Source organism: Lygodium microphyllum, chromosome 2 (genome assembly GCF_053477565.2).
Source record: "Lygodium microphyllum isolate KBCC chromosome 2, Lygodium_microphyllum_v1.1.10, whole genome shotgun sequence".
Taxonomy (NCBI): Eukaryota; Viridiplantae; Streptophyta; class Polypodiopsida; order Schizaeales; family Lygodiaceae; genus Lygodium; species Lygodium microphyllum.
The window spans coordinates 104,239,582-104,254,472 of record NC_141136.1 but is presented as its reverse complement, the minus strand read 5'-3'; the positions used below and the strand labels follow the sequence as shown (position 1 = coordinate 104,254,472).

Here is a 14,891-nt window from a genome sequence, read left to right as displayed (position 1 = left end):
ACTATGCCCTACGGCAGAGAGGTTGAGCGGCGTATCCCTCTCGTTTCCCGTTCTCTTTGAACCAAGTGCGGTATAGACCTTCTTTGGATTGGTTATCTCTGCGTAAAGTAGGATGTCCAAAACCCGACGCCGGACTGCTGTTAGGAGACCTTGGCCCTAGGAACCCAAATTCCAGGTCGATCCTAGTGGGTTTGGCCGTGAACGTTCCGTTGCGAGACGGACTCGGGAAACCCTAGGCGACAAACCCCGAAACATTCCCAGGGGCGGACACGTTACAGTTGGTATCAGACCGAATCTTCGTAATGTTGCGTGACTGATTAATGTATGGTTCATAGACATATCCTAAACAGAATAACCTAAGTGGTATGGCTTGATTGTCACGCACCTTCCGCACCTACGAATGCTAACATGCAAGAGAAAAAATTCATTCTCAAGCAAATTAGGACACCGGAGTTTGATGGAGAAGGGTTAGACGTCGCAACAGAGGCGGAGACATGGATTGAGTCGATGAATGACTATTTCTCTACTTCGGGAACTGCCTCTACCAATCAAGCAATGATAGCCAAACTTAAGCTACTTAGCCAGACTCGGTTATGGTGGAAGCAATGGTGCAAAGATCAAGGTCTCTCTGAAGCCCCTGTTACTTGGGCTCAGCTAAAAGATGCGGTACATGGACGATACCTTCCGCCGACCTACCAGACTTTGAAGATAAATGAATTATTCAAGCTTAAGCAATTGGAATCAACCTTGGAAGCTTACTACTCAAAGTTTGTAACCCTACTAAAATACGCATCGCCTGTGGATATTGCACAGCAAGTATCCAAGTTTTGCCATGGCCTAAACACTCCTCTGAACCATCGTCTGGAAGCAATGCGTCCAACGAACTTGCAAGATGCATTACTTCGAGCAAAGCCAATCGTCCAAGAACTTGGGTTGAGCAATTGTGACAAAGATGTTTTCCGAGATCAAGGCAAGAAATGCCACACATGTGGAGAGATAGGGCACATCCGTAGGAGATGTCCCTACCGTCAATGCTTCCACTGCAATGAGCTAGGACACATCCAAGCTGATTGTCCTGACTTAAGTCTAAAAGACATTGAGCCTCCAAGCAAACGAAGCTACACAAGTGCAGTCTATGGATATATAGAGGAATCACATGAAGACGAAGACCTAGAACCTACAACATCTCTTCAGGATGATTAGAAATCCTAGAAATTTTGTCGACATGAAATACAACTTGTATTGAATAAACTTTACTCTTGTGCCTGTGGTTAATTGGGATAATACAAGTTGCACTACTTGAATCATTAAGAGTAGCACAGCGGACGCATGGTGGATCCTAACCCATAGGCCTTGAGCCCCAACAGCGCTTGTCTTCCCCAATTCTTCCGAGATGAGGACATCTCGAGTTCTCTAAGGGGGAGAGGATGTAATGTCCCACAGAGAAACCACCCCTCCCTAAAAAAATTAAAGGAAATTTCCCCCCTGTCATCGCCAACGACAGATGGCGAGGAAGGGAAGAAAAGAACGAGGATGACTAAACGAGGGGAAGATGACGGGAGAGGAGGACGACGTGGCGGGTGGAAGGGAGTCATCGACGCAGACAGAGATGACAACGATGGAGAGGTAAGGCCATGTGGCCTACCCCTCCCCCCTTGATTTCCCCTGACCAACCGCGGCCACCTAGAACCCCCGCCGCCATGCACCTGTGAGAGGTGGGTGGAGGGAGACACCAGTAACCCCACCTCCTCCCCACATCCCCCCATAATACCCCTCACCCTTTCCACTATAAACCCCCCCCCCCCCCAATCGGCACGTAGAAAGAACAGCACAGAGGGGGCCATGACGCTGCAAGGAGGAGAGGGAGAAAGAGGGAGAAAGACCACCTCTTGCCCCCCCCAATTGCTGCTGGCCTGAGAGGAGGAAGAGAGAGAGGGAGAGGAAGAGAGAGGGAGAGAGAGAGAGGAGAAGAAGAAGAGAGGAATAAGAAGAAGAGAGGGAGAGAGGAGAAGAGAAGAAGAAGAGAGAGAGAGAGAGAGAGAGAGAGAGAGAGGATTTACGGAAAAAAAAGAGAGAGAGAGAGGAGATAAAGAGAAGAATAAGAAGAGGGAGAGAGAGAGAGAGGAGAAGAAGAGGGAGAGAGAGAGAGAAGAGGAAGAGAAGAAGAAGAAGAAGAAGAAGAAGAAGAAGAAGAAGAAGAAGAGGGAGAGAGAGAGAGAAGAGGAAGAGAAGAAGAAGAAGAAGAAGAAGAAGAAGAAGAGGGAGAGAGAGAGAGGAGGAGAAGAAGAGAAGAAGAGAGAGAGAGAGAGAGGAGGAGAAGAGAATAAGAAGAAGAAGAGAAGAAGAGAGGGAGAGAGAGGGAAAAGAAGAGAAGAAGAAGAAAAACAGATAGGGAGAGGAAGAGAGAGGGAGAAGAAGAGGAGAAGAAGGAGCCTTTCCCTTCCGTAGAGGGTGTTCACATGCATATCTTCTCTCCCGTATGCCACGGACCGATACTTCGTTTCCGCGTGATTATCCCTCAACCACAAGCTCATCTCGCTCCCCAATTGGCCTTGCTAATTGAATACAAGATGCGGAAGTCCTATGCAAAGCACGTCTAAAAAGAAGGGATCAGGGATGGCACCCAAGCGGAAGTTGTCACACCCAAATGGCAATCCCCCAACGAAAGCCTCGAGCGAGGACATCACTGCGTATCCAACCACGGTGCCAATCGTAAGTAATGTATTTTCAATCTGATAAATGCTTGCTTTGAGTCCCGCATGAAATGCATTAGATTTGTACGAGGATAGGACATTAAGAAGGATAAATTGCATCGCAAGTATTCGACAGACCGAATTCCCCAAATGCGCGTATCAAGAGAAGACCATTGTATTTAAATGCTATATGATGAATTCATAAAAGACTCGAGCATTGTCAGATTTCCGTCCTCGCAATAGTAGGTGCAATTTTCATCATTTCAAAGGTATATGTCACAACTCACATGTCTGATAGATTGCATGGCAAGCAACTTATTCTAGAAGAGAATTGTTTTCGAAGCTCTAGACTTTGACTGAACTCTCGCTAGTAGCTCATGCAGTTAGATTGGGAATCTTAACGTTGTACTTAACTAGTACAAACGATGATCATAAGGATTAGAGGCTAAGTTGCCTTGGGATCCGCCCAATAAACACTATATTTATCCATCCAAAATTGGGGATTGGACTGGTTACAGACAACTCTGACCCTCAAGAGCAAGTAGAGAGCTCAAGGGTTTAGGAAAACCCGAGACAAAGGAAAGGCCGATGCTTTCGAACTTGCTAAGAAGAGAGTTAGGTCATTGATCAATATAAGTGCTCAATAGAATTTACGTAAGACCTTGGCATGTGTCTTAGCCAAAGTATTAAGTATTTCTACATGGAATCGCTTAGATCCCAAGGGAGAGAGCGAACATGCGATGGAAGGCTATCGCGACTATTACTGTAATGTTTGGAAAAAGGATACCATTGTTTTGTGGATTGATTAAATAGCATCCTAAATGTCTTTGCATTAAACTAATTGTGGGATGTGAATTGGATGATTATTCCAAGTGCTTGTGTTTGATGGTAAATGCATGGCAGGGGTTTGTAATGACAATATGCCATGGGAATAAAGGAATGATCTTCTTGGAAGATGATATTAGGCTAATTGCCTTGATTGTGCTTGGTTCTAAATTGGATTAATTAAGGACGGATATTTTGCACAGGTGAATCATCTCCAAGGTTACACCGCATTTCAACCCGAGAGGGTACTGCTCGATTCACGGGCCGAAGATCGAGTGATAAAAAGGCCAACCACGAATGTTGTGTCTCACTCCTAGGACGCTAGGGGTCAATGGAGCTCTGGACACCCCTTGCTAAGCCCAGAACGGAGATGTAGACTGCCACGAGCCCAACATCTAGGGCGTTGAAAGATCCTATTCTAGATAATGGATGGAAATTATGGTGCCATGTGATTTGGACCGGGACTTCTATTGGACAAAAGGGAATATATAATTTCTCCTGTATGGGCAAGAGACAAAGATTAACTTGAAGATAAGTTAAGGAACTTGTTTGTCAAAAGGACTGCTTGTCTTGTTTTCGTATTGGTGCTGTAAATTACGCGAACGAACCCTATTCCCTAAAAGGCTTAATTAATGAAGCTAATTGTAAATGTTGCACATAAATGTAGTAGGACGTAATTAGAAAACTAAAGCTATCAAGAAAAGCAGATGGACGAAATCCCCGACGGGTCCGTTCTACGACAGGGTAGTCCCAGATAACTAGGAGGCTTCTCACAAGGTTTTAGCGCCGTTCGACTTTAGGTATTGTTAAGTTAGAACTCGATTCATGCCGTTTTAGGGGACCAGAATGGGACTATGTCCTACGAACAGAGAGGTTGAGCGGCACATCCCTCACGTTTCCCATTCTCTTTGAGCCAAGTGCGGTATGGATCTGCTTCGGATTGAGTATCTCTGCATAAAGTAGAATGTCCAAAACCCGACGCTGGAATGTTGTTAGGAAACCTTGGCCCTAGGAACCCAGATTTCAAGTCGATCCTAGTGGGTTTGGCCGTGAACGTTCCGTTGCGAGACGGACTCGAGAAACCCTAGGCAACAAACCACAGAACATTCCATGGGAGTGCCGGGCGGTGACGCTTAGATTCGTTTCTCAATGGACCACTAAAACGTGCTAGAAAAGCTGATAGGCGGACACATTACAGAAAACCACCAGTGGCAAAAACTCACAAGATGAGAAGGCAAGCCAATCAAAGGGTGACTTCTCTTCCTCAGATGGAACCAAAGAATCTAGACCTATCTGGCAGCAACTCCCTAAAAAAAACGATTTTGCACACACTGCCAGAGAGCAAGCCATGTGGACGAGGAGTGTCGCTCTAAGGACCAAGGTTTTCCACCTAAAAAGCCTCAGCAAACCACTCCACAGTCCAACGGGGCTACGCCTTCCGCTTCTGCTTCATCTGCTCCTTTAGCACCCGTTGTTGCTGCTAGACATGTGGCTCGAGTACAGCCTTAGCAGCGCATCTCTTTCACTACCCCTGAGGGATTGGCTGATTGGTCTGCAAGTTCTGATCCCGTTGCTCTTCATGCATCTATCTCACCTTCCTCCCCATCTCGTCAAGCATTCCCTTGGCAGAGCCCTGCTACTGGACGTACGCGATGGTGGCCACCTTCTTAGACTCACATGTCTCTAGGTCCTTTCCGATACCCTAGGTCAATCTAGGATTCATTTTTCGCGCTCTTAGAGTCAGGCCCATAGGATTCATTGTCTTTAGCTTTTCCATTCTTTTGACTTCTGCTACATTTACTCACACACATACACATTCATTGCATTTATTTTGAGTTAGATTTCCTTTCTGTTATGTTTTGCTTTGGAGCATCTCACCACTAATCTCTATGTTTGCAGATTCTCATCTCTTTTGCAAGGTTTGTCTTTCAGTGTAGGGCTAACTTGCAGATTGCTTTGGTCTACCTAGGGTAGAGACGTGGAGATGCGCACCATTCCTTTATGGCTTCATCATCCTAGGAGTGCTTGCTCTTCTTCCAGCATCGGGGTTTCCCTTCCCGAGACGGATCGTGCAGCATCTCTCTCGATGCTATCATGGTGGTGACTTCTACCTTGCTCTTCTAGTAGGGAGCTTCGTCCACTTCCTCTTCTTTCATTCCTTATGGTTCTCAGAACCATACAAAGACCGATATTAGACTTCTCTTCCTTCTTCAGCATCTATATCCAAGTTGAGAGGGGGATTCCTACCCTTCTTGGTATTCTACAAGCTTCAACACTTTGTCTTCGATATCGGCTTTTTCCCCCCTATTGTACCTTACCCTTTGCATTGCATGATTTCATTATCTTTGTACTAGGGCGCTTGGGCAAGTGAACAATTTCCCATGAGGGACACTGTCCAAGTGGCACCTACTGCATGAGCATTCTTCAGCATGTAGCATACTTTGCATCTCATTGTGCAGAGCACCACTTGAGTGGATCCTAAGCTGTTTCCACCGGTGGCTGTTCTTACCACACCACCATTCTCCTTCATCACATGGATACCTCATCACCTATTTTTCCTCGTCATCAACATCCTGAGTGGATGGGTTAGCCTGTATTGTTTTGTGATGTATTGGGTATACCCTCCCTACTCCCGTCTTCTGGGTCACTTTTACTCAATCAGCCGCATCCCATAAAATTTACCTCCCTTATTAAAAAAAATTTTAAAAACAAAAAAAAAGTTCCATGTGGTTCCATGTAAGATAACCATCACCTATGTAGTCTTGATAGGCCACTGAGCAGCCGACGTGCACCCTTTGTCCAATGCCCTGGCTGCTTTGGGGTGGGACACCTTAGGGTCAATAAACATCACAGTGGTTGGCCTATCCTTTTGGCTCAGTTTTGGGCCTGAGATGGGGTGTTGATCTAAAACATGCATTACTTGCTGATTAGCCTCTTAAACAGCCCCAAAACACATGAAAAAATGCTCTTTTAGAGTAAAACCCTAAAACGGGGAGCAGTTCGACAAAGTTCAGTGGAAACTCGAATTTTTGGGGCACCCTTCCTCATCTATAAATACACAGTTGCCCCCATTCAGCCCTAATTCCGTCTGTGCAAGTTTCTCACTCCACGTGCAGATTTCAGCCATCAGCCTCCTCCCACGTGGCTGTCCAACCCTCAAGACTGCTACCACTCCATCTGTGTTTGCTCCTGCTACTGGCGCCTTCATCCATGTTGAAGTCAGCTGTTGGCGACATCATCATCTACTGCGATCTGATCATCCAATTATCGCCAGCCACATTAGACACTATTTCAGCTTGCTGTTTACAGCAGACTGTGCACAGTTTCCAGCCTCCAATCGATGGTACACTGCTGCATTTACCAGTTTCCAGCCTCGAGACTGCTGTGTTTTGGTGACCAGCCTGTTGTCATTCACTATTCAACACTCCTACACTCCGACTGGTGGTCACAGACTTGGAATCCATCTCCGGTGGACGTCACACTTCGACATTGCTCTACCTTTGAGCACACTATACACTACATTCATTTACAGCATTCATTCACTTCATAGTTGTGTTCTCTCTCTCCCTTCTTCTATTTGTGTTTGAGTTTCTCTGTTTGAGTTTTTAGTTTTGTGTTTAGGGTTTGAGTTTTGAGTTTTGCATTTAGGGTTTGAGTTTTGCCCTCTGTGTCTGTGTCTGTCTCTTTGTGTTTCTGTTGTGGTCATACACTCTATGTGTCCTCAATGCAAACCCTAGCAGTTTTCTTAATAGGTTGGTCACCAACAGGTCACCGTGTTGAGAAACGAGGTCGCCAACAAGGCATGACTTGTAGGGCAGCAATACACAACATGCAACCACCAAAATGCAACGAGAATAGGTCATGCAGATGGTGGCTGGTTGGGCAGCAAGCTAAGATGATTCTCCACCGATGGCAATGTCCTCCACATGGACAGAAGCAAGTGGGATGATAGCAACAACTGATAGATGACCAGCAGCTCCTTTGAATGAGTATGGTCAGCAATGTTAGGGTAGTAGGATGGGGGACCGAAAGGCTGGGGAGAATGAATGATCGAGGATGAAGGGATGCCTAACAATTCAGTCTAGTAATAGAGGATTTTGGTAAATTTGTCCAACTCTTCAAACCATTCACTTTTTGTAACAAGCAATAATTGCTTTTGGGGACTATTTAAGGAGAACTAAATAGGGATTAATGCATTGTAATCTAGTATTAGGTGAAAACCCTAATTAAGTGGCTCAACATTGCCACTGTCATTTTGGCTGCTCCAAGCAGACTTTTTCAGTTGTACCTACTCAGACATGCCAATAAGCTGACATCACATCTACTACTGCTATATGACCTACTAACACCATCATCCTCATCATCAAAGTTGCATTTTCTAGCATCTATAATGTGTTACACTACCACTATGATCCTGGCTTTTCACTAACTATGGAGAATTGAGTTTTGCTCCCTCAATTGTCATCAACATCATCATCTAGCCTGGTGGACTACTCTTGCTGTGTTACGGGATCCATCACGAGTATGGCACACATCTCAAAGTTGTTCCCCATGTCTCTTAACACACCACTCTCAATCACCTCACCCTAATCTCCAAGATGTGGAGGTTTGAGGTCCTTGTAGCATATTCAAGGAATTACTCATTCATTCAATCATCTATGCATTCTACATCTTGACCTTCCACATACAGTGTTTGTCATATGCTTTGTGTTTATCTATCGGTGCTCGAGCATTTCCTTGAACCAAACTCGTACTTAAATGGAACAGAAGGTATGCGTGTACCTTGTGGAGCACTTTTGATCGCACAGTTTCCTCTTTAATAATACTAGTAGTGATTTGGGTCTCAATGGTAGCTTAGAACTGATTTCTACATAACAGAAGGAGCAACATAGCCCGAATCAAGATGGCACAAAAATGGATTGTATGAACTTGCCAAAGAGTCCAGCTAATCTAAAGACTTAAAATTTCCAATCGTATTTTTTGTATCGTCTTTGATCTGAGAGCCGACCAATCTCATCAATTGAGTGCCTCAACTAAGAAGCACCTTCGAAACAAGGAATATGAAAAGAAGAAAAGTAGGGCTTTAGTGAATGGTACCTACGTGAAAAATAAGTGGAGCAAGATGATAGAACAATGTCCTCCACAACGAAACCATAATGCCTCATTAGGGTCTCCAATGCATAGTTGCACTCGTACGTAGTACGAACTGGTTCGTACTATACGATTCGTACCGTACGAATTCGTACCTTCTTCTTTTTTGCGTGGTTGGTGGTGGTGGTTTGGGTTGTTGACTGTTGTTGTTGTGGTGGTGGTGGTGATTTTGTAGCCTTGATCGATCAACCAAGAAAGGGGGTGGAAGCTTGATTAGACTCCTCATACATGTTTTGTTATGATTTATCCTAGAGCCAAAGGCCATACATAAGGTATTCAAGCAGTTCCAAACATTTCTAATTGATGTCCCATCATTTTTCACAATATGTTAGTGTCATCAATAAATAAATCTAGCACCATTTGAGAATCATCAAGTAGCTTAATCCTATTGATTTTACCTATGTTCACAGCTCGTTTTGCACCACCCAACCCAAAGCATTAGTACACATTGCTAATAAAACTAGGCCAGAGGATAGCTTGGCCTAATGTACCTTTTGAGAGTACACGAATTGGTGAATGTACCATCGGTAGCTACTTTAGCCTTAGCAATGCCAAACAAAACCATAACAAAATTCATAAATCTTTTACCAAAACCTTTGGTTGTTTGTTTGGTAACTGTTGGTCTCACAGGCCATTTTGGCCTCTTGTAGACATTAATAAAGCATCTCATGTCATTCTCTCTCTCTCTCTCTCTCTCTCTCTCTCTCTCTCTCTCTCTCTCTCTCTCAAGCATACATGCCTCTTATTTGTATGATCATTCATGTATGATGTATCCACTCCTATATATGTACTTGTAAGTTGTAGCGCATGTTGCGCATGCAGCATATGCCACAGAGGTTTTGCATGTTACCCTCAAGTATTCATCTTATATACTCCAATAGCATTGCTATTTAGACTTTAAACATCTGTTCTATCATCTATAGTTCAAAATAATGAAGTTAATTTTTTTCTCGTACTAATATCGTACCGTACCTTATAAAATCTTAAGGTACCATTTAGTACCGTGTTTTATTGTACCATACCGTACCGTACTTTTCATACCTGACAACTATGCTCCAATGAAGGACTAGCTTGAAAAGACACCAAAGGATCCCAAGATGAAGAGATCTAAGCCATTATGAGTTAGATATGTGTCACTCATGCATACAAAGCTTTTCAAAATAGCCGCACAATACTCTCAAAAGAGCATCCGCTTTGATGCCATGTGAAGATATGTTATGGTTTGCACACAAAAAACACTCAAAGTGTACAGACACGACTAAGACACAATGATCTCAAACAAGAACGCAAAAGGAAAGAACAAAAAAGTGATGAATTAATGCTAACAAATGAATGGATGAAGAGAATGTAATAGAACTGTAGGGAGCCCAAGGAGTGGAGACTGCCATCAGCCACTCTCTCTCGTTGAAGTGGACTGAGGAAAGCTTTAGAGAGTGTCGTTCTACAAGAATGGATCCCAAGTGCAACTAAAAATGATAACAATCAAGTAGATTGGAGCTGAGAGTGATGAAACACAACCACCAAGGGACAATCGATTCAATAGATGATGTCATGGAGTAGATGCCTGGTGCAAAGGGCTGAAGTCTGAAGACAGTAAGGTAGCAAGCTGGATGTCAAAAATGCAGCAGTCTATGAAGTTGGAATGAAAGTGCATAGCAATGTATAGCCTGCCGACAAAGTTTGATGAAGTGAGCAGTAATTGGCAACCAAAGCACAAGCATCGGTGAGGATGAGAGTGCTGGTAACTGCAACAGATGTTGATGTTGGTGCTGGGTAGTAGTCCCAAAATGCAAGCACGAGAGAGGGCTGAGAATGCTGGTGACTGCAACAAATGTTGATTCAGTGCTGGATAGCACTCAGATGGTGAAAACATGGCCCCCAAGGTGAGCAGATGGCTGAACAGCAGTGGTTACAGGTGAAAAAGAGTGCTGAGACACAAAATATAGTTGCTAGTAAACCTCCACAGGTAGATCAACAGTAAAGGCAGCTGAATGATGATGAAAATGCAGCCAAGGAGGTGCTGGAAATGCAATCCACACTTGCAACAAAAAACTAGCTCACTATAAATGTAGCAGTGATGTGTTGAGACTAGGTTTGAATCCTAGGCCAAATGGAGGAAGGTTTCCATAATTGAATAGACTAGAGGTCATCCATCACCTTAAGGTTTTGGGGGCTAGATGGCTAGCCCAATTATGGAAAACTTCCAATTAAGCATGCACTGGCATGAACAATACTAGGATGGGTGACCTCTCGGGAAGGGGAGGTATAAGGACCCCCACCCAGTTTCTAACCTAGAGGGAGACACCAGCAATGGAAGATAATGCATGGACTGGTGATGAAGTTATCTAACCAAAAATCCTCCAAATGATGATGCAGCACTCTAGAGATGGTGGTGGCAGCAGGTTGATGAGAGGAGGATGGTGGAGAGCCTAGCACAAAACATGGATAAAGGATGAGGGGGTGGGATGAATTAACTTAGGAGGCATGTTTTGGTAGTTTAGTATAACCTCCATACTGGACAAATCCCCCAAGGTAACCCTTTAGCAACACTAGATAGCTCAGCATATATAAGATGTCTATATACCCTATCAAGGTTGAAGCATGTGGCTGATGGGAGCTTGTCTTGGTAGGATAAGACCCAAAAGGCCAACGACAAGGGAACTAGGAATGAGTTTGATGCTTTCATACATTCACATGGGCATTTCCCAAGTGATATGGATCCACGTCTATATACAAAGAAGGCCCATGATGGTAGTCTTATTATCTTGGAGCTTTACATTGATGATATGCTTATTGCTAGGAGTGCTCATGCTGAGTTGGATGCTTTAAAGACTCTGCTCAAGAAGAGCTTTGAGATGAAGGACATGGGCCAAGCCTTACACATACTTGGTATGCACCAAGGAAGAAAGGACCCCTCAAGATTAACAAAAAGCTGAGTGATGACACAAAGAAATTGAAGAGGAAGCAAGATACATCCAATGAGCACTATAGTTCCACTCCATTGCCACTCTTAGCCAAGCCAAAGCTCTTTGATAACCACAAGATGGTGTAGACAACTAGAGAAACAAGATCCCAAGTTGCCAAACATGGTTGCATGCAATGGAAACGGCAATGACAAGGGCCAACCTAGTCCACCAGTAATGTCTCAAGACTAAGAAATAGCTACCAAATGATGTCCAGAAAATGCTATCCAACATGTAAACTTCTATATGACACAAAGTATGAAAGGAAAAAGTTTGAGAAGCACACTGAAATAACTTGAAAGCTGGCACACTAACATAACTTGGCAAAGGATCAACCAAGAAGCACTAAGAGCAATCTTTGGGTGATATTTGGCCCAACTTAGGAAACAACCAAACAACAAAAGCAAAGATAGCTATTAGAAAATGGAGTTTCCAAGTTGTGACACTGTGCCCCACAAAAATGCAAATCTCCATGGCAAATGTGATAGTCAATATCAATTTCACTAGGCTACTGCCTTGTAGCCAATATCTTACTCATACCAACTTTCTATTGAAATGTGCACATTCTGAGGTATAGAGTTTGCATGTAAGAGATGTCATATGCATACATATTGTGTTATCTCATAATCCTTGCTGTGTTTTGGAGAAGGCTAAGAGAACCAAGTTTTATTATTTACACCACTCTTATGTGATTCACACAGCAACATAGCCACAAAAGTATGGGGAAGTGCATAAGGCTAATGATGACAACCACCTTGGGTGCTTTTCACCCTATGAACTGCATACTAGACTTTTTCCACAGGGCTCACCAGCTATATCTTCTTTGCTGCCACCGCAATACTTTTCATTCCGAACTGCAGGCTCTAACACAACTAGGATAACAAGTAAAACCATTCACTCTAAGGTCTATTAATGTTATGAACTTGCATCAAACAAATGCTTCTATGTATGTGACAGAACAGAGGGGAGATTACTAAAGATTGAAAAAACATCTAACTTGCAGCTACATCAGCTAAGCACACAATGAACAGTACCTGGCAAATTCATGAAAACTTTCTCGTTTGACAGCTTAAGCAGTAAGTTAGTGTTGGATTATCCTTTTCGCACATCATAAGATGTCTAGAAGGTAAAGCAAATTCCACAACTAGAACACCAATGTTAATCATCAGAGCTTATGTACTGCAATTTGTGTACTGCTTTTTAAGACACAGTATGGACATCAGAAACTACACATTAAACCACCACGCAATTCTATAAAATCAATTCGACGTGGGATAGTCTACTGCTTTGTAAATCACAAGAGTAAGAAAGTGAGAAATAGCACAGATGAGCTCATTCACCTGTTCTTCAGTTATCTTGCGTAGTGGTGAGCCTCCACCAATCGATGCATATCCTTCTTTACTTTTTGGAGCTCGCATCATGGATATGAACTTAGCCAAAGGCAGCTGAAGAAACTTCAGAATCCTTGGAAGACGAATAATGTCCTGCTTCCAAACACATAAGGAACTGCAATTAACACAATGCCATTTACAGCTGTAGAGAAGATTCAGGTAGATTCCTTACTGGATCTGCAAACAGGTTAAACAAAAAAGGCTGGACATCTTCCAATGTTTCAGGCCCTCCTAGATTGAGTAGCAGGACCCCAATATTGTCTTTCTCAAACTTAGATCGCTCTGTAGCCCCTTTAACTGCACTTACTGCTGCACCAGTTGCATGTAGCCGAATCTTGTTTGATGAACAAAATATAGTCCTCTTGACTGTGCTTGAACTTGGTGTGTTCTTTCTTCGAACTGTAGATATAGCTTTCTTCTTTAAGGCTTCTTGGCATGACAGACCATTTAGTTCGAGAGGCAGTTTGCAGACATTTTTAAACCTGAAGATAAATGAAGGAAGGTTATGATGTGATGCTGTTGGCTACAAAAAACACAACAATGTACATACATAAATGCGCACCTGTCTACACATACACACATTACAACAGCAACTAAGTCAATGAACATAAACTCACAACAATGTTCCATGATTGTATGTGACTGCCAGCAAACTGGCCGTTTAGTTTGAGAGGCGGTTTGTAGACATGTTAAGCCCCACGATACATGAAGGCAGGTTACAATGTGATGCTGTGACATTTGTAGGCTACATATAGCACAATGATGCATATGCACAAAATGTGCGTGCATATACACCGATACACAAATATGCACACATTATGGCAGCACCTATGAGACACACGACCAGAATAACATTCCATCATTTTATGAGACGGCTAGGAAATTGACAACAGTCATATGCATTATATGTGTGCATCAGTTTTCTCCAAATTGAAGAGATTATTACAAAATCGGGCTGCATCCCTCCACAAAGACTTCGTTTGCAGGAACGTCTTAATGACAGAAGGTATCGTTTCTATAAGAATTCGATTTCATTCCACAGATAGAATAGAGACGTACCGACAGGCGCCTTTGGCACGTCGAGCAATGCTTGGTCCACAGACAGAGCTCGCGAGCTGTCCCCCGGGAGCTGCTTCTGCTTGCATTCTGATCTTACAGTCGACGGAAACGCATGTGTTTGCAGAATCACTGGTAAGAATTGTTAAGACACGCGGGAAGCCGGGGGACGGGGGGGACGGGAGTAGAGGGAGAGAGATTGAACAGTTGAGCTCAATTGCAGTTAGGAAAGGTGCCTCAGCTCTAACAAGAATGGGAATCAAGGCCGCTTTTCACAGAGTTCCATTGTTCGCGCGTGTGAATACGCGAGGAGGAGAGAGCCTTAGATGGGGGACGGGAGCCTTACAAATTTGCTCATTTTCTGTAAATTATTATCACTTGGAAGATTACATTAGAAGTTGCAGCTTGGTCTTAGAAAGACTAGAAATATCACCCTCGATGGGAACCTAACCAATGTCGGTAATGCGAGTTGAAGTTGGAAGACTGTGTACTGTGGCCGTTGAAAGATCATGTATAGAGGTTGAAGTTGAAAGACCGTCTTTCATGTAATAGGGGTTGAAGTTGGAAGACCGTGTCAAATGATTTTTTGCAAGCCCTAGCTTGCAACATGCAAAAGGTCAATGCATCTAGAAGGGATGCCATCCACACCTCTCAACCATCTTTTTTGTATACACCTAACTAAACTAGACTTTGGACAAATAGGGATCATGAATTTGTACAGCGTTTTCTACCCCGTGTGCATACAATGTAAGCTTGTAATTGTAAAATCCAATGATAGGTCACAAGCATGGAATTCAATGCAAATGTCAAGC

General features: G+C 43.5%; 1 protein-coding gene across 3 annotated transcripts in view; it reads right to left on the bottom strand.

Annotated features, from left to right (window-relative positions):
• The window catches only part of LOC148040124 (ferrochelatase-2, chloroplastic-like), a 40,750-nt gene extending 26,295 nt beyond the window's left edge, over positions 1-14,455 (bottom strand). Inside the window, exons 1-3 of one of the 3 annotated variants that reach the window (XM_087696852.1) lie at positions 14,083-14,455; positions 13,196-13,505; positions 12,973-13,116 (exon numbers count right to left, since the gene is read on the bottom strand). In XM_087696852.1, coding sequence (XP_087552978.1) covers positions 12,973-13,116; positions 13,196-13,505; positions 14,083-14,168 — 540 coding nt within the window. In that variant the 5' untranslated portion in view covers positions 14,169-14,455. The remainder of the gene's footprint in view (positions 1-12,972; positions 13,117-13,195; positions 13,506-14,082) is intronic. The other 2 variants (XM_087696848.1, XM_087696842.1) reach the window with 2 other exon arrangements.
• Between the last annotated feature and the right edge of the window lie 436 nt (positions 14,456-14,891).